At 37.3% G+C, this 25783-nt stretch overlaps 1 protein-coding gene across 1 annotated transcript in view; it reads right to left on the reverse strand.

The window, feature by feature from the left end:
* GABRB1 (gamma-aminobutyric acid type A receptor beta1 subunit) overlaps nt 1–25783 on the reverse strand; it is a 403876-nt gene that overhangs the window by 87371 nt on the left and 290722 nt on the right. The window contains exon 5 of the mRNA XM_003258406.2: nt 25239–25321. Within this exon, the coding sequence (XP_003258454.2) occupies nt 25239–25321 (83 nt within the window). The remainder of the gene's footprint in view (nt 1–25238; nt 25322–25783) is intronic.

The following is a 25783-nucleotide window of genomic DNA, read 5'->3' on the forward strand; positions in this document are numbered from 1 at the left end:
AACAATATCTTTATACCACAGAACAAAGAATAAGCAAAAAATATACAGTGAGTAATACATGTAGGTTTGTGGCCTCATGTGGGGCATTGTAGGAAAACTGCTGTTGGCATGTCTGGTCTGCACACATGCCATTTTATTACGCGTTGTGGGTGTGCTTGTTTGGGGGAATCTGGGCATGTGCAGAAAAGATAAATCACAGCAGAAGGAGCTGGGAGGGTCTTTTTTTCCCTTTGGGATGCTGAATAAGCTATTGTGTTTCTGTATTTCGACTATAACCGGTGACATGAGGTCCGGCGTAACATTTTCTACTTGTGGCATCATGTTGGTGCTTAAAACGTTTCAAATTTTAGAGCATTTTGGATTTTGAATTTTTGGATTAGGAATGCTCAACTTAAACCAACATTTCCAATTTCAACTCACACCATGGTCTTTTGTATCTTATTACTACAACCACATTAGATTTATTTTCATCCCTCATGCTTACCAAGATCCTTCCTACCATAGGGTCTTCAACTTTATGTTTTCCTTACCTGGAAGGCACTTTCATCTCCTCTTTGCCTAGTTAACTCTGTACTCATCCTTTAGATTTCTAAGCAATAGACACACTCTCAAAAAAACCCTCTTTACCTCCTTAAGTCCAATTCTGCCACTTCACTATTTCGTAACAATTTCACCTTTATTGGTGTAAGTCTTTGACAAATGCCTATCTCCTTTACTGCCTGAAAACTCCATTAGGGAGGATAGGGGCCCTCTTAACTTTTGCTCTCCGTTGTCATCTTAGCATAGTGCCAAGGGACCACCCAGCCTATAAGTACTTGCTGCAAATGAATTAATGAAATAATTAACCTAAAATTTCTGATTATTTGATGCCAATTCTAAAAACTATGTCTTCAAGAGAGAATATTCAATTGTTCAGGAAAGAGGGAAGACACATTAGAGATAGATTTTAGTAGTGTAGATAAATGCTTCACCAGGCACTGAAAAACATTTTACAGACTGACAGTTACGTAAAAGAATGCTGCCCGGCATGGTGGCTCACGGCTGTAATCCCAGCACTTTGGGAGGCCGAGGCGGGCGGATCACCTGAGGTCAGGAGTTTGAGACAAGCCTAGCCAACATGGTGAAACTCTGTCTGTACTAAAAATACAAAAATTAGCTGGGCGTGGTGGTGCACATCTGTAGTCCCAGCTACTTGGGAGGCTGAGGTATGAGAATCGCTTGAACCTGGGAGGCAGGGGTTACAGTGAGCTGAGACTGTGCCACAGCACTCCAACCTGGGGGATAGAGTGAGACTCTGTCAAAAACAAAAAAAAACAAAAAAAAAACCACACACACAAAACAAAAAAATGTGCCAGTAACAGATTGATTGGAGATACCGCAATCAATTTTAAAAAAATTTAAATCCAAGCATGAGTTATAGCACTTGTGTTGATTGATATTCATTGCTGAATGCAATGAGTGGTCATGTAAAAAAGATTCAGTAAGTTTGATTTTGTAACCTAGTTATACGTGACTTTTTATATGTTTTGAAATTGTTTCCTCCAAACTAAAAACAATAACTTTTGAATATTCAGGTCATCAGGACATTTTCATTACAAAAGCAGAAGCCCAGCTTCTAGTACTCTAACCATATAATATCATGATGGCACGTGACAATATGTGGTAAACCCTGTTTAGGAATCTTTTTATACCCAAACACAGTTCCTTTCTCATATTCTACAACTAATTGTTGACCTGCCTCAGAGAAGACAGCAGGGAAGAGTTTTGAAGCGCACAGTATTGTGAACCCAACCGTCAATTTCTCCATTAGCCAGGTCTAGCAGTATTCTGAATTGCTCACCTTTGCTACCACTCTTTGATATGTCATATCCAGAATTAGAAGACAGGGTTAATGATCCCTCAGTGAGCCTTCAAATTTCAGGTTCTCAGCCTTCAAATTCCATGATTATTCTCTGAGAAATTGCTTTCCTTTGTTATGCTCTATACTATCAACCAAAGCACTTTAGTAACATAATCTAAAGCAACAGCGCCTAAGAAGCTGACAGTCTATGTTGTACAGAGATTAAAATGCCAGCTTTTAAGTCAGAAAAGCATGAGTTCAAGGTCTTTGACATTAACTAGACGTGTAACTCTGAGCAAGTTACTGAAAGTTTCTGAGCTTCTGCTACCACTTGTAGAAGCCAGTGATACTTCTTACTTCATAGAGAGGTTGTGAGGATAATATGAATACCTGGTACAGGTTTAGATTTCAATTAAGTATAAATGTAACTACAATTGTTTTGGTCCTCTGACCCTACACATGCTCTCTAGTGAGCACAGGTCTAATTTTCTGGTAGATACAAGCCAGGCTGCAAATTTCTAAGTCTCATTTTGCAACCAGGGTCCATCAGTCATTCTCAGCCATTCTCTCAATCAGGACAGCTGACAGAATCCTCAGTGAGGTCATTATTTTTAGCTTTGGAACTGTTAGAAAGTCTGCAGGGGATTTTCACAGCATTCAACAAATTAGCAAAGGTCATCAAAACAAATTCACTTACTGAATTCATTGGCTTCAAACCCTGTCAAACCAGTGCAGTCATATTAAATTAAAGAAATTTCGACTGGCAATATTTCCATAAAAAGGGTCAAGCTGAATTGTGTTTAGAGTTGGTCCATTGTTGCTGCATTTTGAAGTCACAAACGTTGATCCCAAACTGACTTGTCTCCTACCTTTACCTCCCCGCACCAAAGTGGTGTGTGATTTTATCCTCGTTTAAAAATTCCTCACTTCTTCTTGTCCGTCCAAGTTCAAGTCCCATTTCCTCCAAATAGCCATTCCTAAATTCTCTAACCCTGTCCGTTTTCTGCTTGACCCAGAACAGGCATTTTTTTTTTTAAGTTGAGTGAGGGTGACTTTAACCATACTGTTTAGCCCTGCACAAGCGTATTAAACAGGGTTCAGTTAGGTCCTGGCATTTTCTCAGATGCCCTTAATGACACTCATCTCTACTTGGCTGATTATCCAAGCTTGGGGAGCATCCATCAACCAGCATGATGGCATCTTCACACCACACATCTTGCCAAATATGACAGCATTGAGGTCTGTTTCCTTGCTTTCCATAGTGCCATAAATAATGTTTTGGAAGAAATACTTGAGGGTCAGGTAATTGATCCATTTCTCTACATACCCTGAATGGTGCCTTTCAAACAAGCCAGACCACAAGGTTGTTGGATCCCTTAGTGACATCATTTTGGATCTAATATGCTGCTTTGTGAATTGTACTTTGGTGTTATGCTAATGGACCACATTGATGGATTCTGTAAGAAAGAACTGGATGAAATTCAGGGCCCTCTTTCTGAATACCTGCAGGAGAACTATTCCTCACACCTCATTAGGATGAGCTGTACATCTTCTGAATAGTAAACTAGGTTTTTATTTTATGGAAAATTTGAATCATAAGTTGTATTTTATTTACTTCAGCCATTAGAAAACTAAGTGATAAAGCTGAGGTCTGTTTCTTTCAACTGCATGGTCTTTCAACTGTACTAACAGGTCTGGCTTTATTATTTTTCTATGCATAGTTTTCCTTTGTTTTAGTCACCATAATTGCTAATTTTAATCCTTTTGCATTGAAAGTATTTTTTGTGGGGTGCCTCATGTCTTTTGTAGAATAAGACAGGTATTAAAAATAAATCCCTGATCTATTCCTTCAGTGAATTACAGAAATTCCAGTTTATGGACCATTATTTAGCAATTATTTATTTCTTGCCTTGTGTTTTTTAAGTAGTTTTAAGTTTCCACAACTAGATTTTAAGCAAAAGGATGTGTTTAAAACTTTCCTTTCTAAAGACTGATTCAGATAGAGAAAAAAAGAAAAAGTAAATGAAAAAATAGCAAAAAAAAACTTTTCTGCACCCCTCACATACTGACAGCATAGGATATGCTCACTGAATCTTTAAATCAGACTTCTGCATACTAGTCCACTTCTAAGTAACTAACGGCGTGAGTTTGACCTCAGTGCTATTGAGCTTCACAGGATTTCACTCTCTTCATCTCTATATAAGGGAGTTGACCTAAATAATCTTCAGTGTCCTCTCTGGTTCTAAAATTCTGTTATAAGTGCTTGTGTTCCCTAAAAGGATTTTTGCCAGGCATAGATCTTTTAGGGCAGATGTGACTTAATAAACTACTCATAGATATGAATGTGACCAGGTGACCTATTTATTGCAGGGGATGTTCATGAAAGGAAGGGCTCTGTCCAAAGAAGATTTGTTCATTTGTTCATTAAACAAAAGAACATTTCCAGACACTTTGGTTCAGAATTTAAGACAGAAAAACAATTACGAGTGCGAAAGAAATGATTAGAAGGTTAGAGTTTTAAAAATTCTATAATTTCTCATATATCAAGTGCTGATTCTAGTTCTTTTAGTACAAAACAGGCAGTGTGATACTGTAGAAGAGCACTAATTTGAGTGAAGACCTAGCTTGCAGACCACCATTGTTCATTAATTAACTAGATAATTTATTGCCCTTTGCTGTGACCCAGGTTTTTCAGTAATGAAAAGAGAAAAATTACCCACCTTTACTTGCTAGATGTTTTATGAGGGTCAAACAAGACAATGCTAGAAAATACATTTCCATAAGTGCAAGAGGTTATATAAACGTTGTGGATTATTGTGATTAATTTCCAGAGAGCATGGCCACTGGTGGTGTGGGATCAAAACAATGAATCAAGGAATGACACCTTATGACTTGGTGGGTATTTTGGATTGCTTTTATAACTGAACTGAATGATTTTGCAGTTGGTTATTAAAGTGGCTGAAGTAATCTTAAACTCTTGATGCTCCCCAAGTCTGTGAATGACTCAACAGCTTGTAAATTCCCCAAAATGCAAATTTAATGGAGTTGAGAATAAAGCCCTATCAATATGCAGGTGCCACAAGGGCTGGGTCCATCTCTGTTTTGTTCACTGCACACGAAAAGATCTTATCAAATATTTACTGACTACATGGTTTGAAAGTTGAATGATTGGTAAGTTGTCTTCCCTGGCTGTGTGGCTTGCTCCTGTGCTATGCTAGTCAGAGCTTAAGATCCCAGGTTGTGCTTCAGCAGACTTACAAATAATGTAACATGAAATTCTGAGGTAACTTTGACATGCTTGTCTTAGATTGGTTGTGTCAACTTGGCATCGCTACCACAGCTATCATAGAAAAGATGGTGAAAATTTTTTTTCAGAATCTCCTTTCCCAGGTTTGAGTTTGCCAAAGAGATGTATTGGTACCTGCTGTGGCCTGAGTGTTTGTGTTTACAGAACATTTTTATGCTGAAATCCTATGCCCTGAGGTGATGACATTAGGAGGTTGGGCCTTTGGGAGGTGATTAAACCATGAGGGCTCTTCCCTAGTGAATCGAATAATGCCCTATAGAAGAGACCCCAGAGATCCAGCTAATCCCTTCTGCCATGTGAGAGTACAGTGAAAAGATGCCTGTCTGTGCAGGAAGCGGGCCCTCACCAGGAGCTGAATCTACTGGTGCTTTGATCTTGGACTGTAGAACTGTAAGAAATAAATTTCTGCTGTGTATAACCTACCCCGTCGAAGGTATCATATTATACCAGTGCAAATGGACTAAGACAGCACCAGATTCAGAACATGGTGGAGAAGACGCCATTATTTTGGAGGCAACTGCTGCCAGATGTGTGTGTGTGTGTGTATTTATTTATTTTTGCTCTATGAAAACAACCTGGTTCAACAGGGTAAAGTTTCCTACAGTGGAAAGAACAGATTTTTAACTCATATAGCCCATAATGTAGTCTGGGCTTCGCCACTTTCTAACTGTATGTATTTGGTGAATTCATTTAACTTCTCCTGGGCTTGGTGACTCCATCAGCATGATAGAACTAATGACAACTCTCTTACTTTTCCTATAGATTGTTGTGGGACTAAAAAATATGTATAAAAGCATTTCACACACACACATATCCCCCACACAATATGGACACATATGCACACATACACACATAAATATGTCATTACTTTCTAGGTACTTGTTCATAATTGGTTGAATGCAATAATTAGTGGAGATTGATAAAGATTCAATAAAAGTAACTTCCAGGGCACTGAAGCATGTTCTGCTCTCCCTAAGCCACAGTTCAGAATTGTTGAGTGTCTTGCTGGCACTGAACAGATCTTTCAACAGCTCAATGCCTGGTTTTCATGTCTATGAAATGCACACAGATGCTGTGGCTTACTTTCCTTGAGTAGTGTTATTGGCGTTTCATGACTTCCCCATCCAAAACAGAATGTCTGTGTATAGCGCATACCTCTCAATCCCTCCACCTGGATTTTCTTTTCTTTATCACTCCTGCATTACATTTCCTACTGTTTTGATTATTTTATACTTCCCTATAATAGATAATAAGGTACATTAGAGCTGGGGCTTGTTTTGCCTAGAATAGTTCATGACACATGGTAAGGAGTCTAGAAACTTTGTGGGTGAATAAATAGATTTATGAGTATCTGAATTATTAACCAAGATTTTTTAGCATTCTGTTTGATTCCCCAAAGTATTAGTTAGGAACTGAACTGCTAAATCCACAAATGGATACTTTTGGAAAATGTACCAGTGCATCTGCCCCCAACTCCCATTTTTCTTCCTTAAAAAAATGGAAGATTTATCTAGAATTGGGTATGAGGTAGAGTTGTTCAGTGCAATAAATAGTGGATATTTCTTTCCTGGGAATTAGGAAGAGGAACTGTGAGCTAAATTCCTTGTCACATCACCTCCTTTTCTACCAAGCAGGCTGAGCAATCATCTGCCTGGTGCTTCGTAGAACACACAAAAGAATGTTGAAAAGTTGTCTGCTTAGCAATGAGGTACACAGGGATAAGCTGAAACTAGTAGCTGTATTAATATTTAACCTGCCAATTTAACCTGAGAAATACGTGTCTTCAGAGTCTTTTCAAGTGATCACAAGTTAGCCTAAAAGGAATTGAGTCACCAGCTTGTGGACTTGACAAAAAAAAGCACATAAGAATTTAATCCTTAGTTAAAATATCAACGAAACGTTTCTCTAGTTACTGGTCAATGAGCTAACTTCTAATAGTCTAAAACGCTTGAGAATGGCGTGGTGCATCTGTAAAAATGCTACTTTGGGAATGTAAGCTTTTGAGGGACTAGGATGTAGTCATCTTGTCATCCTAAAAGTACTGACGGTGTCAGAAAAGGCATGTGCACAATGAACACTTGCGGGATGAAAGAATCAGAAACATCTGGGAACTTAGATAAATACAGCCAGGAAGAGTGAGACAAATAGCACTTTGTCATCAGTCAGCTCCAGAGCAAAGGAGAAGAGAGCTTTGATTTGATTGGTGATGTACAGAAAGATCAGCTTTTTAGGTGGAAGCCAAGAGATATGGAAGAAAATGGCTAGAATTGAAGAGGGGAAAGTGATGACGACATTGACAGCAGCAGTGGCAATAATCATAGTGATGACAAATGTGAGAAAACTGAAGAACAGGAGCATTCACAACTGTTACAGAAAGAAGTTGAAGCCACTCAGAATTCTGGGGGAAGCAAATAGCTGATTGCCCTGTACTTTCATGACAGTCGTTACCCCCATTTATTGAGTAGTTAAAATGCAGTAAGCACTGTACTGGGCACTTTACATGATATTTTAATGACATCCCATAAGGATCTATACTTTTTTTTTTTTGAGACAGAGTCTGGCTCTGTCGCCCAGGCTGGAGTGCAGTGGCACGATCTCGGCTCACTGAAACCTCTGCTTCCCAGATTCAAGCAATTCTCCCGCCTCAGCCTCCCGAGTAGCTGGAATTACAGGTGTGTGCCACCAAACTTAGCTGATTTTTGTATTTTTAGTAGAGATGGGGTTTCACCATGCTTGCCAGGTTGGTCTAGAACTCCTGACCTCAAGTGATCCACCTGCCTCGGCCTCCCAAAGTGCTGGAATTATAGGTGTGAGCCACTGTGTCCGGCCAGATCTATGCATTCTTTATTCTGTCTTCAGTTCTTAGCCCTCCATGATTCCAAAACCCTCCTTTATGCCCACCGAAGCACACAGTCCATCAAAAGTAAAATCCCCATATCCTCAATGCTCTCATCCTCACCACCTCCTCTTATCAAAACCTTCCTCTCCCTTACAAACAGAGCTTACCCACCAGCTCTCTGAAGTCCTAGCTGCTTTTTCTCCTACACCCCCGGTATTAGGCCTCAGAGTTACATGAAGCGACTCTTTGTTTCTTTTTCTTTTTCAGGGGGTGAGGGGATGGATTCTTGTTCTGTCACCTAGGCTGGAGTGCAATGGCACTATTTCAGCTCATGGCAACCTCTGCCTCCCGGGTTCAAGTGACTGTTTCTTATTGTCCCTTCCAGACTATTCTCCCTTACTCCTTCCTAAATTTGAATCTTATGTCATCTTATTGCTGTTGTCATCTGCCAATCCAAGGTTAATTATTCTCCTTTTTCTATGTTTGGCTTCTATTTCAACTTCAAACTCCTGTCTTAGTTCTTTGTGAATCCAATATACATGTGGATTATTTTTCTATACACCAGACTTTAAATTCCTTGGTCTCTGCAATGATCATTTCCTCCATTTCACCTCACCACTCACTCCCATCTCTAGACTTTGTTATGACCAATAACTGCATCACATCCAACTGGCTTATTAATTGGCCACTTTTTGATTGTGTCTTATCCCCCTCATAATTGTAATTATCTCCTGGTCTAGCTTCCATCCACTCCATTTAGACTTTCACTCCAGCACTCCGTGTTGCTAAATCCAATTGTCAGTTATCAGCTGTCATCCAACTTGCACTATCAGGGGCATTTGTCCTAGGTGATCACTTCTTTTTCTAGAACATTTTTTTTTTACCTTGATTTCCAGCATACCCTTCTCTCCTAAATTTTCTCCTACCTCATTGTCATCTCTTTTAGTTTGCAGATTTGGCTCTGCCACTTACTAGGTATGAACAAGGGCAAGTTAGCTATTGCCACTGTGTCTCAGCTTCTTTTCTGGTACATGGTAACAACACTTCCTCCTTGGAAAAATGGGAATGGTGGCACCTACTGATAGAGTCATGGTTGAGATTAGATGGGATATTATTTACAATGTGCTTGCACATAATCATTGCCATGCTTGTGTTTTCTATTATCTTCCCAACCTCTAGCACCGATTTGACAAAGACTAAGCACTGGGACCTCTTCTTGAGGTATACTAATTACCTTGGAAATGCCATTCAAATTCATGGGTTTAAATATATCTATAAGATCATGACTTGTAAATTTATATTTCCAGATAGAATCTCTCCTCTGAACTCTAGACTTAGACTTTACTTGATATCTCCACTTAAATGTCTAATTGATGATATAAATTTAAAATGTTAAACACTGATCTGGGCTCTACTTGCAGCTTTCTTCCACTTGGTCAATGGCATTTTCCCAGGGCTTTGATTTAGAAAGACCAGTTTACTTCTAAGTGTAGATCTTGACTGTCTAAAACAGAACTTATGACAAAAAGATGCTTCCCATGTGAATTCAGTCAGAGTAATGTGTAAGTCTCAGAGCTGGTGTCCAGTGTCATCTTTGCCACATGTAAATCTTCTGTATTCATGCCTCCAAATATATTCAACATACATCTCACCTTGACCTACTCTTGGATTGCCCTTCTCATGGTCTTTGTGGCATGTGAACATGGTATCTGAGATTCAATCTAACCATGATTTGCTTTAGTTTTTGCTACTTCTAGTCATGTTATCATCATAGCATTATTATTCATCCTCAAGTGGAAAAAAAGAGAATTTTCAATGTTTGTTATGCATGAAATTCTCTTCAAAGTAAAACTTTAAGAAGAGTAACATTATAACCTGGTATCAAGGTAGCAGAAGAATACTTCTTAAACTTCATGAAACTAGGAAGAAAATTTAGTTTTATTGTAACTGTACATACTGGTCAAGAAGCTGTGAAAATGTAGCAGAATCAGGCTTGTTCCTTTTATTATGCAACTAGATGAACAGTTCGAAGGAAATAATCAGACGGACGACAGGGAGAGTATCATCTTGCATTTGTTGGGGCAAATGGGAGGACACTTCTGAATATTTCCAATCTAAAATCAGATGACAATTAAGTAACATACCTTCCCTCTACATATAACATGTACAAATTCAAAGAGGAAGATATAAAATAATGGCAACAACAACAAGAATAGGGGAGTTCATGTAGAAAACACTTATAACTCAATAACCAGATACTGAGTGAATGCAGGTGACCAGTGAGAACCTGTCGTTACTGCAGACAGGATGGAGGAAGGTAATGAGGAGGTAGACATTCAGGATCTGGACCATGGCTGAGACCCTGAAGCTCACAATTCATGCTAAAACGATTACTGATTCCTAGTAAAGGGACTAGGTTACTTAAAATGAGAACTATGCCAGAAAAACACCTATGTCCTAAGTTGTAAAAATATGCCTAATGACTAAGATGGACTTTTCTACTGTTGACACATTAATTACATAGCGAGGTGGTTCATCACTCTGCCCAGGGAGATACATAGAAAAAGATAGGTTTTCAGGTCACTAGGAAGATCAGAGAACAAGTCCTTTACATCTGCCTTTAATTCATGTGAAGCTACAGCTTTAACACATCATGAGAAATGCCTGCAGTTATGACCTTGAATCATCAAAAAAGGATAAATGCTTTTCAGAGTTCTGTGTTGAGAAAGATTTACATCAAGAATAGTTAAAGTCTGGAAAACTTGTGCTCTCCAGAATGACTCATTAAATTGCAGACCTCTAGATAGCGGAGGTGTAAACTATGTGCTTCTTCTACTAAAAAACCTCTAGTTTCTGGACACAGAGTCAAATAAAATCAAATAGAGTGTTAAACATTTTTTTCTTTGTTAAAATAAGTCCTTTCTACATAGAAAATATTCGCCCAAATATTATTTTTAATGTGGGCTTAGGAGTATTAATGATACTACATTTCTGGAAGTCCTCCACACATAAGAAATGCCAGGTATGTTACTTAACAAAATTTGCTGTTCAGATGTATGTATTTCAGGTAATTTGAAAATGACTTTTCTGCCTCAGTTTATTTAAAACTCAAACTCTCTGATTCAAGGGCTGAGGAAACTGTGAAAAAAGTCTTTTAGCTAACCATTTAAATCACAGTAGGAAGCAAACAGACTGGGAAATTAGATTGAGGAGGACAGGTGAGACAGGCTTTTTAAAAAATTTTCTTAAAATTATTATTTACTTATTTACTTATTTACTTATACTGACTCCAGATTTTTACTACTCGAAGTTGAGTCCATCAACCAACAGCATTAGCATCATCTGGGAAATGTTTGAAATACAGGCTCTCAGGCCCCAGCTCAGGCTCACTAACTCCGAATCTGATTTTAGCAAGACCCTGAATGTTCGGCAAGCACTGCAAGGTGCATCTCACACAGGTTGTGTGATCTGCTCTGACAGTGCCTAAGATGAGGGCAGGCAAGCCCTGGGCTCTATTCAGTGAAATTTTTTGGTCTACATTGTAGGTCCACATAATCTAAATCCCAGGAATACAATTGATTTAGAATCAATGCAATAACGTACTAGGAGTTTTCTGAGAAATCTACCTTTTTACACAATCAAATGAGTACAGCCAGTACCTATAGGGCACAGTGTGGTGGGATGAAGATTAACACACAGAAATTATTCTTATATAATTTTTTTGTGTTTGAAAGAAATAGACTGTGCTTCATTTCGGTTTGACAAGCTATTCTTTTTTTTTGGGAGGGGGGGCGGGATGGAGTTTCACTCTCGTTGCCCAGGCTAGAGTGCAATGGCACGATCTTGGCTCACTGCAACCTCCATTTCCTGGGTTCAAGTGATTCTCCTGCCTCAGCCTCCTGAGTGGCTGGGATTACAGGTGCATGCCACCACGCCTGGCTAATTTTTGTATTTTTAGTAGAGATGGGGTTTCGCCATATTGGCCAGGCTGGTTTTGAACTTCTGATCTCAGGTGATCCACCTGCCTCAGCCTCCCAAAGTGCTGGGATTACAGGCATGAGCCACTGTGCTCGGCCTGAGAAGCTATTCTTGTAAAAACCGTTATCTATTCATTCAAACATACATTTTAACTTGCTTTATTTCTTTTACATGGCAGAGAATGTTGCTAAAGTGGCTGATGACCATGTCTCTCCCGAGTATAGATAACTCCCCTTTCCATAGCATTATTATTCAAATTAATGTTTATTGGTCACATTCATATTAATATGTGGTGTGTGTATATATATATATAAAATGGGTTTTAAATATATATATTTATATATTTTTAAATATATAAATGTAATATATATTATATAAATATATTTATAAATATTATAGAAATATAAAAATATGTATATATTATATATATATGAATTTTAAAAATAGATTAGCATCCTGTAACGACTTGACTTCTTATTGCATAGACTTGAATATAAAGCTGGAACACTTAATTCTAATGTAAGGCAGGGTCCATTGGTCCAGCTATTTCAAGGCATGCACTTTAGAGAGAAAAAATGGAGCCTTCTGCCAGAGGCAATAAAAGAAAGAATAGTTTACAATTTTTCCTTTGATCATTTCTGTGATTTCTTTCTTTGAAAATCATGTTTTTTCTGTTCTTTCCTGTACGTTATTTCATTTCTATGTTTCTATTCTGCTTTTTATTTAGAGAACTGGGTCTATTAAAAGAGGAGGTTAAAGTAAAAGAGTAGAGGAAAAACAATCAAAGCATGGCAACCTTAGAGCAGTGGCTGTCAAATGTGGCTGCATATTGGAATCAACTTGGAAGCTTAAAAAATGCTTGTGCTAAGACCCACCTTCCACAAATTCTGATGCTATTGGCTTGGGGTGGGGCATAGTATGAACAGTTTTTAAAAGCTCCCTTTAAAAGTCTTTCATCTTAAAGATAAGAATAATGCAACTTAAATGTGGAAATTGACACCTATATGGGAACTAAATTATATACTTGTTTCATGATTCGTATGTGGATGTGGTTCATAGAAAATCCAAGACCCCTCATAAGAATATGTCCATTTCCAAGGTTGTAGATGTTAATGCATCTATATGAATAATAAATTGACTTTGAATATAGTCCCTGTTGCACTGTAATTATGAATAATAAATGGACTTTGAAAGTGTAGCACCAATGTTGTCAGGCCCAGCACCACACTGATGTGATTTGGGGGAATAGTATTGGTAGCCATTTAGAAGAGAAAGGGTTTCTGGCCATTGTGTGATCTATTGCATTTATAGAAGTGATTGGGCAAAATAATTGTTATTCTAAAAGTATACCAATATTCGGTTTAACTGGCAAGAATGTCAAAAATAAAGCCTACTTAATTGAGAACTGAATTGGGACCGATTCGGTGAGAGAGAAGGACCAATTAAAATGTGCTTTCTTCTCAGGTTTTTGCTTCCTGTCCAGATAGAGTACACCTAAAACCACCCACCTCACACCTAGTGGGGAAGCTAGAGAAAAAGGTTTTGTGAAGACAGTATTAAGAAGTAAGTTTTCTCAAGAGACTATAAGGGCTAAATCGTAGACTTGCCAGTCAGATTGACTGAGTTCAAATCTCATTCAAACCTCTACAGATTTTTGTCTTGAAGCTAGTTACTACCTTGATGGTTTGATTTTCTTCTTGTGAGAGGAATCAGTGGGGAATCTTTATAAAGTGCCTGGCCCATTAATAAATATTAGATATTGCTATTATCAAGTTTGGGTCTCAAGTGGATCAAAGTTCCTTAGTTCAGCAAGGGTGTCCAGTATTAGAAGATCGAAGTTCCTTTATAAAATGTGTCTTTAAGTGTTTGGTTATTTCCTAAAAGCTTTAGATTTTAAAAAATGAGCTTTATTTTACACTTCCTCTGTGGAATCTAGCTGCAAAATGGTCATCCATCATGACACAAATGGAAGAACAAACTTCCAGAATCTAAATCTGTAAATCTGAGATATTCTCATCAATCTACACAGCCGCTTGCCCATGGGTGGAAAATAAACTGTCTGTAGTACAGAAGTGAACAACTATAAGGCTAACTTTATAGTCAAGTTGATTGCAAAACTAATTTTCATAAAAGGAACTCCATTCCCCCACTGGCTTTTATTTTATAACTTTGAAAGATCAGATACTTTTCAGAGAGAGTGCTTTTTCACAGTTTCAAAGAAGCAGGCTGGAAAAAGGAATAAATTAATTCCGAAAAAATATTCCCTTCCTCTCTCCACCCACCCCTCTGCTCATCAAAAAAGCTACAGGCACTAAAATTCATTAACATTTCTATGAACATAAATGTGAAATATTCATTTTCATTAAGTAGTCTACTGAATATGGCAAAATCAGATTTATCTAAGGAGATATCCAATGCTGCTAATTTCCTTGACAATGGGGACATAAAGCAAAGGAAGTCATGAATCATTCATGAAGTTCAATTTACTTCTGTTATTTTTGGTGTTTTGCATCCATGAATAGAAAGTGTGCAGCATGTTGTAGATGCTGGTTTTACATTATTTCAGATCAGAACTAATGACTTGGCAGGCAGCAATAAAAGTAAGAATGGCTTAAAGGCTTTTGCTTGTAATTGTCCTATATTTCATATTTTCCTTGTGAGTATTTACATGTTTATATATTCATATTTTTTTCCTATATTCTAATTTCCTTTATAAATCAGGATCACTTTAGAATTAATATTTGAGATAGGCACAGAAAGCAATGTATTAATGATGTAACTAAATTTAATAAACTCCCAGCAGTCTAGATTTTGAGGCTAAAAGAGACCTTGAAGTTTATAAAATTAAACTGGCCTCTCCATGAGGAATGTCTTCTATATTATTTCTGGTATGTGGCCATTTCTTATTAGTTGAAGTGTCTCTGTGGTAGGGGAAGTTCTTTCTTAAGCAGGGACCTATTTCATGAATGAACACTGCTGCTCATTGGAGAGTCTCTTAATTTCTAAATCTACCTTCTTGCAGCTTCTGACTATTGTCTACTTGTTGCTGCCAGATCACCAGCACTTAGTAGTACAAAGAGCCACATATCGCTAGTTAAGAAGTGCTAGTTGAATTAAATGGAATTGAATGGGTTCAAATCTAGCATTTCTGGATGTGCTGGTTAACTTTATGTGTCAACTTGGCTGGACCACGAGGTGTCCAGTAGTCAAATATTATTCTGGGTGTTCCTGTGAGGGTGTTTTTGGAGGAGATTAACATTTAAATCAGTAGACTGAATAAAGCAGCTTACCCCCCAAAACGTGGGTGGGCATCATCCAACCAGTTGAAGGCCTGAGTTGAACAAATAAACTGACTCTCCCCTGAGTAAGAGACAATTCCTCCTGTCTAACTACTCTGAAACTGGTACATCAGGTTTTTTCCTGCTTTTGGACTCAAATGGAAACATCAGTACTTCCTGGGTCTTGAGTCTGTTAAGTCTTCAGACTAGAATTATGCTATCAGTTCTGGTTCTCAAGCCTGTGGACTGGGACTGGAATGACACCATTGGCTCTCTAGTTGGCTGACTCACTCTGTAGATCTTGAGATTGTCAGCCTCCATAACTGCGTGAGCCAATTCCTTATAATAAATCTGTCTTTCTCTCTCTTTCTTATTTCTTGCTCACTCTCTATATATAGATACATATCTGTACTTTATCTATCTTTCTCTCTCTCTGTATATATATATCTATATACATGTGTTGGTATATAATATATACTATTATGTATGTAGTGGTATTGACAGCCATGTATCACATATATGATATCTATATAGGGAGATAAGAGATATATATATAGATTTTATATATATCATATACTAATATTTATATGTATACATGTGGGATATACAGAGAGACAGAGAGCGAGAGAGAGAGAGGGAATAGTATTGGTAGCCATTTAGAATGGAAAGGCTTCTATTCTAAATATATATACATATTTCTAAATGTATATATTTCTAAAAATATGTAAATATATATTCTCTATATTCTTTATATATGCTATGTATTCCATATATATGTATATGCTATACATGTCCTATTGGCTTGATTGGCTGTATTTTATATTAAATTATATATTTTATGTTATACATTATATATTTTATTCTATAGCCAATACGATACGTTTAGCCTACTGGCTCTATTTCTCTGAAGAACTATGAATAACACACTGGGCAACTCTGATCATAGTTTCATCTGCTATATGATAGCACGTTAAAACATTCAGAATGTCCGCTATGCCTCCTTATATTTTTCTTACAGATATCTTGGTTTCCTCTTTCTGAATGAAATTATCTTAAAATAGCATTAAGAACTGGACATAATTCTCCAGATGTGACCATTCAAGGGCAGACTTTTATAGAACTACTCATGTTTTATGTCTGAAAACTATACTTTAAAAATTTTATTTCCAGTTGTTAATGTAGCGCTTTACTTAAATAAAACTTAATATTTCAATTCTGCAAACCTCCCATTTTCTCAGAAAATTTTCCATATCTAAGCTAGGCCATTTTATAACACTAGGTGGACAGATTTTTTTTTTTTTAATACTTTTAGGGTACATGTGCACAACGTGCAGTTTAGTTACATATGTATACATGTGCCATGTTGGTGTGCTGCACCCAGTAACTCGTCATTTAACATTAGCCATATCTCCTAATGCTATCCCTCCCCCCCCTCCACCCCACAACGGTCCCCAGAGTGTGATGTTCCCCTTCCTGTGTCCATGTGTTCTCATTGTTCAATTCTCACCTGTGAGTGAGAACATGCGGTGTTTGGTTTTTCATCCTTGCGATAGTTTGCTGAAAATGATGGTTTCCAGTTTCATCCATGTCCCTACAAAGGACATGAACTCATCATTTTTTATGGCTACATAGTATTCCATGGTATATACGTGCCATATTTTCTTAATCCAGTCTATCATTGTGGGAAATTTGGGTTGGTTCCAAGTCTTTGCTACTGTGAATAGTGCCGCAATAAACATACGTGTGCATGTGTCTTTATAGCAGCATGATTTGTAAAACCCCAGAAGAAAACCTAGGCAATACCACTCAGGACATAGGCATGGGCAAGGACTTCATGTCTAGAACACCAAAAGCAATGGCAACAAAACCCAGAATTGACAAATGGGATCTAATTAAAATAAAGAACTTCTGCACAGCAAAAGAAACTACCATCAGAGTGAACAGGCAACCTACAGAATGGGAGAAAATTTTTGCAACCTACTCATCTGACAAGGGGCTGATATCCAGAATCTACAATGAACTCAAACAAATTTACAAGAAAAAAACAAACAACCCCATCAAAAAGTGGGCAAAGGATATGAACAGATGCTTCTCAAAAGAAGACATTTATGCAGCCAAAAGACACATGAAAAAATGCTAATCATCACTGGCTATCAGAAAAATGCAAATCAAAACCACAATGAGATACCATCTCACACCAGTTAGAATGGCGATCATTAAAAAATCAGGAAACAATAGGTGCTGGAGAGGATGTGGAGAAATAGGAACACTTTGACACTGTTGGTGGGACTGTAAACTAGTTCAACCATTGTGGAAGTCAGTGTGGCGATTCCTCAGGGATCTAGAACTAGAAATACCATTTGACTCAGATATTTCTTATTGCATGCTATTTTTGTAGACAAGAAAATAATTTTATTTTGGAAATAATTAAATATGACTATTGCTTTACATTCTGTGTACATGTTGTTACTATCAAGATATTTATATTGAGGCAATGACAATCTTCTGAGAGTTAAACAGATAGATTAATTGGATAGTTCATTAAATTAAATGGTTAAAAGCTACCAAACCATTTTTTAAAACAAGAAACCAGTATAAAAGTAACCATGTGTCACTAAGTGTTAGCTTTGTCTGAAAACTTGGTCATAGTGTAAGTAGGAAGAACATAGTTAATGCCTTATGATGAAACAACAACAAAAAATTCATAGTTTCATTACACTTACCACCCTTCAAAATTCCTAAAGTAATTTAAATGTCAGATCTTTCCTTACCTGGCTGTTGGTAACACTTTTATAATTTTTGAAATAGTTTTTTTTTTCTTTTAAGAGATCCTACTCTTTTTTTTTTTTCTTTTAAGCGATAGGGTTTCACTATGTTGCCCAGGCTGGACTCAAACTCCTGGAGTCAAGTGATCCTCCCAGCTCAGCTTCCCATATAGTTGGGACTACAGGCCCATGCCATCTTGCCCAGCTGAGATGGTCTTAAAACATGAATATAAAATTATACAACTGAAAGACTGTATAAAGTATATAAATAAATGTATAAATGAAATGATATTTTATTGCAAGTAAAAAAATCCCCTTTAAATCTCATTTGAAAAAATTAAACTAGACTTATATTCTAAAAGTCAAATGACTTGAAAAGTTTGAAGCCAAGAAATTTAGCATACATTCACTACACAAATATTTATTTTCGGGTACTAGACTAGGTTTAATGATTGAATGGTGAGCAAAACAACGATCCCTTCCCTCATAGGAAGTTTATAATCTATGGGGGAAAGAAACAACAAGCATGGAAACAAATGCTACTATGATATATATGTCTCAGTTAATTTGGATTGCTATGACAAAATGCCATAAACTGGGTAATTTATGAACAACAGCATTTATTTTTCATGGTTCTATAGGCTGGGAAGTCTAAGATCAACGTATTGGCAGATTTTAGTGTCCGGTGAGGGCCCACTTTCTGGTTCATAAAAGGTACCTTCTAGCTGTGTCCTTATATGGTGGAAGGGGCAAGGTAGATCTCAGGGCTTCTTTTATAAGAGCACGGTAGTAGTTTTTCCTTATCTTCAGGAGATATATTCCAAGACCCTCAGTAGATACATGAAATTGCAAATAGTATCAAACCCTACATATACTATGTTTTTTCTATACGTACATATTTATGATAAAGTTTAATTTGTAAATTAGGCACAGTATGAGATTAACAATAATTAATAATGAAATAGAACAGTTATAAAAATATAATATAATAAAAGTTACATGAATGTGATCTCTCTCACTCAAAATATCTTATTGCACTGTCCTCACCCTTCTTCTTGTACTGTGAGATGATACAATGCCTGCACGATGAGATAAAATGAGGTGAATGACGTAGGCATTGTGACATAGCTTTTGGTTACCATTGATCTTCTGAAGATACGTCAAAGGGAGCATCATCTGCTTTGGGTGGTCCTGGATCATCAAGCCTTGATGATGTCAGGAGCAGATGGTGTCAATGATTAATGGGTAGGAAGTATAGACAGCATATACATGTGGATACACTGGATAAAGGGATGATTTATGTCCCAGACAGGACAGAGCAGGATTGTGGGAGATTTCATCATGCTACAATCAAGGGTATAATTTAAAACTGATGAAAGTTTATTTCTGGAATTTTCCATTTAGTATTTTCAGACAAAAAGCAAAACTGTAAATAAGTGGGGACTACCGTTTTCCCATTTGTGAGGACCCTGCCCTCGTGATCTAATCACCTCCAAAAGCTACATTTCTTAATACCATTATATTGGGGGTTAGGTTTCAACATATGAATTTTTGAGGGATACAAACTTTCAGACAATAGCAATGGGAAACTAAAAAAGAATTTTAAAAGAGAATAACTACTGGTTCCTAACTTAGATTGGAGGAGTCTCAAGAAAGCCTCCTATCGAAGGTGGCATGTGAGGTGAGGACTGCAGGATGAGAAGAGGAAGCCAGAAGAACTATGGTGGTGAAAAGCATTTCAGCCAGAAGAAACGAGAAAGTTATGATGATGGGATAAGAGAAAATATGGTCTGCCAGAAACAAAGTCTATTGTGCCGGAGTAATGTATACAGTAAGCAAGAGGAAAATGGTGACAGATGGGATTCAAGATAATGAGGAAGATAATGAGGAAGGTTAAGTCACACAAGAGCTTGAAGATCAAGTTAAGAAGTGGACAGTTTTACCAGTGTAGTGGGAAGTCTTTGATTTTTTTTTTTTTTTTTTTTTTTTTTGAGATGGAGTCTCAGGCTATCCCTCAGGCTGGAGTGCAATGGCGCCATCTCAGCTCACTGCAACCTCTGCATCCCAAGTTCAAGTGATTCCCCTGCCTCAGCCTCCTGAGTAGCTGGGATTATAGGCGTGTGCCACCACACCCTGCTAATTTTTGTATCTTTAGTAGAAACGGGGTTTCACCATGTTGGCCAGGCTGGTCTTGAACTCCTGACCTTGTGATCTGCCTGCCCTGGCCTCCCAAAGTGTTGGGGTTACAGGCGTGAGCCACCGCAACCAGCCTGAATATTTTAAAGCAGAGAAATAATATGATCCAATTTACATCTTGCAAAGATCACTGTTGCTGCTGGGCAGAAATTGGGTTAGAGGGAGTCAAAAGTGAAAGCAAGAAGACTGTAAAAGGCAGCTACAATGGTCCCGGTAAAAAGTAATGATAGTTTGGAAAAGACTGGTGGCACTAGAGTGGGGGAGAAATGGACTGGCCTGATAAATATTTTGCAAGTAGAATAGATGGTACTTGCAATAGAACGGATCAGCGGAGTTTGAGAGAAATGGAGCTGTTAACAATTAATCCCAGGATTATGGTCGGATAGTGAGATTAAAGTAACTGAGGAAGAAATTCAGTTGAAAGGGAAAAATCAAGAATAAAGTTTTGAGCAAATTAAACTCAAGATGCCTTTGAAATATCAAAACAGACATGCCAAGAAGAGTGCTAGTACATCAATCTGTCTGGGGCTCAGAAGAGATCTCAGTTGGAGATATAAATTTGAGAGCCACAGCATAAGATTGAATGTAAAGAGGTCCTTTGTGACCTTTCTGAGAACAGTTTTAGCAGAGGCGGGAGGTGGGTAGGCAGGTACCAGATTGCAGTGGGTTGAAAGGAAGTTGAGGCAATAGACAACAATTATAGATTATCCTTTCAAGTACTTTGGAGAAAAAGAAAGATAGATTAGGGAAAAATCTTCAGGGAAATGTGGGGATAGAGTGGAGGTGTCTTGAGAAGAGTTTTCAGCTTGTTTACAGGCTGTGAGAAAAGAGGTAGACAGGGCAGGATTGAGGATCTGAGAGCTCAGGGGTGAGGTGTGTGTGTGGACTAGAGATAATCAATTTCCAGAGAAGGAAGAAGGAGATGGAATTCTAAGCACCGCGAGCAGGGCCAGCCTAAGAAAGAACTAGAAACACATCTTCCTGTGAAATACAGAGAACTAACTCGGAATGGTGGTGAAGAAGAAGGAAGTTTAAAGAAGATGAGTGAAAATGAGAGATTTCAGGCCTGAAATGGCTTTTTCTTTTATTATTATTATTTTGGTGTGGTGAGGTGACAACATCTACTGTAAATGAGTGGATGAGATTAGGGTCCAGATCTTTTTTAATCTGCACTACCTGATTCCTTCATCATTATTACTGCAAGCTCTTTCCATATCTCCATGATGCTTGTGGCTATCAAACCCTCGCATGATACTGCTATTGATTTCAAATTCCAAATACGCTTTAGACTAAATTCCTTGATTGATTTTTGTATATGCCATTAACTCCTTTTATAGCACCCCAGGGCTACAGAGCTATTAATCTGCTCCAAGTTCAAGCAAACTTTCAATTTAACAAGGCTTTACGGCTTTTTCAATTTTACTTGATTAGATGACATCAAGTTAAACAAAACATCTTTAATTTGTCTCAAAGGACCCAACCAAGGAAAACATTTTGCCAGCCTTGAGATTGTGATGGGAGGGCATACGAACTAGTGGATTTGGTAATGAAGGCAAAGTTTCCACTCTGTTGGTCACAAATGTATGATTGGTTCAATCTTACATCAGTGGGATGTCTACTTTTTCATTCTTATTTCCCAACTGACACTAGAGCATTTCATTTGTAATCACTTTAAGGCTCAGTATAGTCTTGATACACTGTCAAGTCAGAAAGAGCTGTTTCAGAAAATAACACGTTTCTTTGTGAAAAGTTAAAAAATAGATGAATAATCTATTCAGTATTTATTAAAACTTAGTAACATATTGATTATGTACTTAGGTAGAAACAAGCAAAGCTCATTGAAACTCCACATTGGCATATGCTAATTCACTGCTTAAAATTATTCTTCTTAACATTTAGGAACTCTACATTGGTTTATCTATTGTTAATAAGGGATTCATTTTAAGTAAAATGTTGAAGTTAAATTATGCTGTCATCAGAAGCTTCTCTTTTTAAGGGTAACATCAATAGAATCAAGGCCTGCCTGGTTTTCTGCATCCACAAGCTACCTTCTCTTTGTAGCTGCAATTGTTTGACCCTTGATCTAAGAGGGAAATTCAGCTTCTGGGATCTATACTGAACTTTATCAGGGATAGTTTAGGAAATACAGACCAGTCTTTGGTTGAGTCAGCATTTCCAGCCTAGCCAAGAGTGTTTCCAGTTAATGCTATACTTCTAATTATTATTATTATTATTATTGTTGTTGTTGTTGTTTTGAAATGGAGTCTCACTCTGTCACACAGGCTGGAGTGCGGCGGAATGATCTCAGCTCACTGCAACTTCTGCCCCCCAGGTTCAAGCAATTCTCCTGTCTCAGCCTCCTGAGTAGCTGGTACTACAGATGCATGTCACCACCCGGCTAATTTTTGTATTTTTAGTAGAGATGGGTTTCACCATATTTGTCAGGCTGGTCTCGAACTCCTGACCTCAGGTGATCCACCCTTCTTGGCCTTCCAAAGTGCTGGAATTACAGGCATGAGCCACCGTGACCAACCTATACTTCTAATTATTGATGCTATGCTCCCTTACTCACCTGTTGATTCAGGATTCGATGATGAAGAGAAGAACACTTGGGCTTGAATTCTTACTCCATTACTTTTTTTGCCCTGTGACTCAGGGTAAGTTATTTTACTTCTTTGAGCCTCAAGTATATTATCTCTCAAGTGTTGTTACAAATACTTATGTCACAAAGGTGTTATATAATACCCAGCTTTAGTCATGCAAATCTTTCTCCTAAGTTCCTGCCTCTGTAGACTTCTCATTATCCAAATTGTTACAGTCAAGAGTTTTTGCTTTGTTTTATGTAAGTATCTAGGAATTGTAGTTCTGTGACCAGCTGCTGGATCACTTTGATGATAATTACCATCTTTTCAAATTTGTACATATTAGCTTATTTTAGAGTCTCAGTTACTGTGTTCATCTCTATGTCCAGACAACTAGTTGCATCTTGCTCAACTGCCTCAATGATTATCATATGCCTGGGTCACCATCTATTATCTGACATCATATTTGATGATTACTTTGGGCTTTCTGGGTGCCTGGGCTTCCCTCATCCCTTCCCCACAAAAGTTACATTTAATTTCTGCTTCATTTATAGTTTTGATCATTATATGTTATATTAAATGGACTTAAAGTCATCTTTTTAAAACATGATTAAAGAAATAAAAATATCAACCTATAATAGAAAAACTCAGTATCCATCATAAATAAAATATGCATTTTGGGAGAAAGTGTTGATAATTTTAGAACTTACAATTTACAACACAGAATCAATTTCAAGTATTTGTCAAAATTCATTACTCCTTTAAGCAAATGATACAATTCATAAAGTCTTGGAATTTCAAGAGGTTGCTGTATGTCAATATTCTCCAGCAGAAGCCAAGGTAAAAAAATCACAAAGTCAATGGAAGAGTGGTCAAGGGTAACAAACAACTAATATGTATGGGCAATCCATGAGTTATCCTTCTCTTTCTATATCAGTTCCAAAAGTAGTGATTTACTTGTCGAACTAATGTTCTGCCTTGTTTATAAAATGTTATTAGCTTTGGTATATGATTGGGTTTACATAGTTCATTCCTATGATTTGAATGGGTCATTTTTGATATCTGAACCAATTGTTACCATCAATACTTTATATATAAACACCTTTCAATACTTAGTAACTTCTTTATATAATGAGATTTAAAATTAGAATATTGATTAGAGAATTATTCATGAATTTTCTTGTTCATTCTAGGTTTTAGTGGTAGTAGGTCAATGTCTATGTTTAAACTTGTAATTATATCTACATTTACACCTTCATCTATTTCTATATATACAGTGGGAACTAGAAGGTTAATGTAATTGCTCAGTAATGAGACACTGGGGAAAGCACATTTATTCTTCCACAATACTATAGAATCACCTAGAATTTTCCCATTTTCCTTTACTAAGAAAGTAAAGGAAAACATTAAAAACATTAACTAAACATTAAGAAAATGTTTAGATGTAGAAAGTATTTTAGATGATCTAAATAAACATCTGTCAATTTCTAACATTACATTAAGTGGTACTATAGTAATGGTCTGATTAGCTACTGCACTTTTTTGCATCTCTGAAAACCAAGAAATGGCTTAGCTTTGGTATTCACAATTAATGGTCTCAAATACCTACAGGCTGATGGCTGAGAAATAATCACAAAAAGATAGTCAATCAGACTAAATCTTCATGACTAAAATATTTGAATTGTTAAGAAAGCGCCATCCTGGCTAACACGATGAAACCCCGTCTCTACTAAAAATACAAAAAATTAGCCGGGCGTGGTGGCGGGCGCCTGTAGTCCCAGCCACTCCGGAGGCTGAGGCAGGAGAATGGCGTGAACCCGGGAGGCGGAGATTGCGGTGAGCGGAGATGGCGCCACTGCACTCCAGCCTGGGCGACAGAGTGGGACTCCGTCTCAAAAAAAAAAAAAAAAAAAAAAATCCGTGAAAAAGCAGCCCAAGAAGACAAACGAAAATTAGTTACTAGACTTAAAAACGATTGTTTGGCGCAAAGCATAAGCCCCATGAGTGCAATTTATCATCTTTTTCTTTTCATGAGGAAAGACATTATTCACACAAGACACCAACATAATGATTTTCTAAAAGACAATTTACAGTAGTTTAGGTCAACAGATGATAGAACCCAAAACAATCTCACTAACTCTTTTCATATTAAAATATCTTTCCTTTCTTTTTAATGCAGTTTGGATATTGGAAGACTTTGGGAGAAACTACACTCTGAGAAGGAGAAAGTATGAGTTTATAAATTGATGAGATAAAATAAGTGAACTTTCCCTAATTGTTCAAAATAGTAACTTCATTGAAATGACCCCTGAGCCACCAATATAAACCCGTTTGAAAACTTATCAGACAAGCGCAGCTAAAAAATCCTGGTGCTAATTAACTCAGTGAGAAGTTGAATTTAATTGGGTCAAGGAAGAATCCCTCTTTTTCATTCCCCTGTCCAAGTAACTCACAACTTTCAATCTCCAGGGTGCAGTTCTGCTCATCCAGTGGATATCTTCGAAGATCCATCATACATGCAGCTGTGGTAGTGATTCTGATAGAGTGGAGAGAGAAAAAAGAAAACATTACAAAAGTGATGACATTTCATTTCCAGGCTTCCTAGCCCCAAATCATGTTTACCAGTTGGCACAAACAAGGCATCAAAATTTTGTGAGATTTTAATAAACTATTATGAATAATTATATGTCAACAAATTGGATAATCTAGATGGACAGGTGGAAATGGATAAATTTCTAAAAAACATACAACCTACCCAAACTGTGTCAATAACAAATAGAAATCTGAACAAACCAATAACAAACAAGGAGAGTGAATCAGTAATCAAAAACTTTCCGACAAAGAAAAGCCCAGGGCCAGATGGTTTCATGGATGAGGTCTACCAAATATTCAGAGAAGAACTAATACTAACCTTTCTTAAACTGTACCACAAAATAGAATAGGGAAAACTGCCAAATTCATTTCATGAGGCCAGCATCACTCTAATTCCAAAGCCAGA

Source organism: Nomascus leucogenys, chromosome 20, assembly GCF_006542625.1.
Source record: "Nomascus leucogenys isolate Asia chromosome 20, Asia_NLE_v1, whole genome shotgun sequence".
NCBI lineage: Eukaryota > Metazoa > Chordata > Mammalia > Primates > Hylobatidae > Nomascus > Nomascus leucogenys.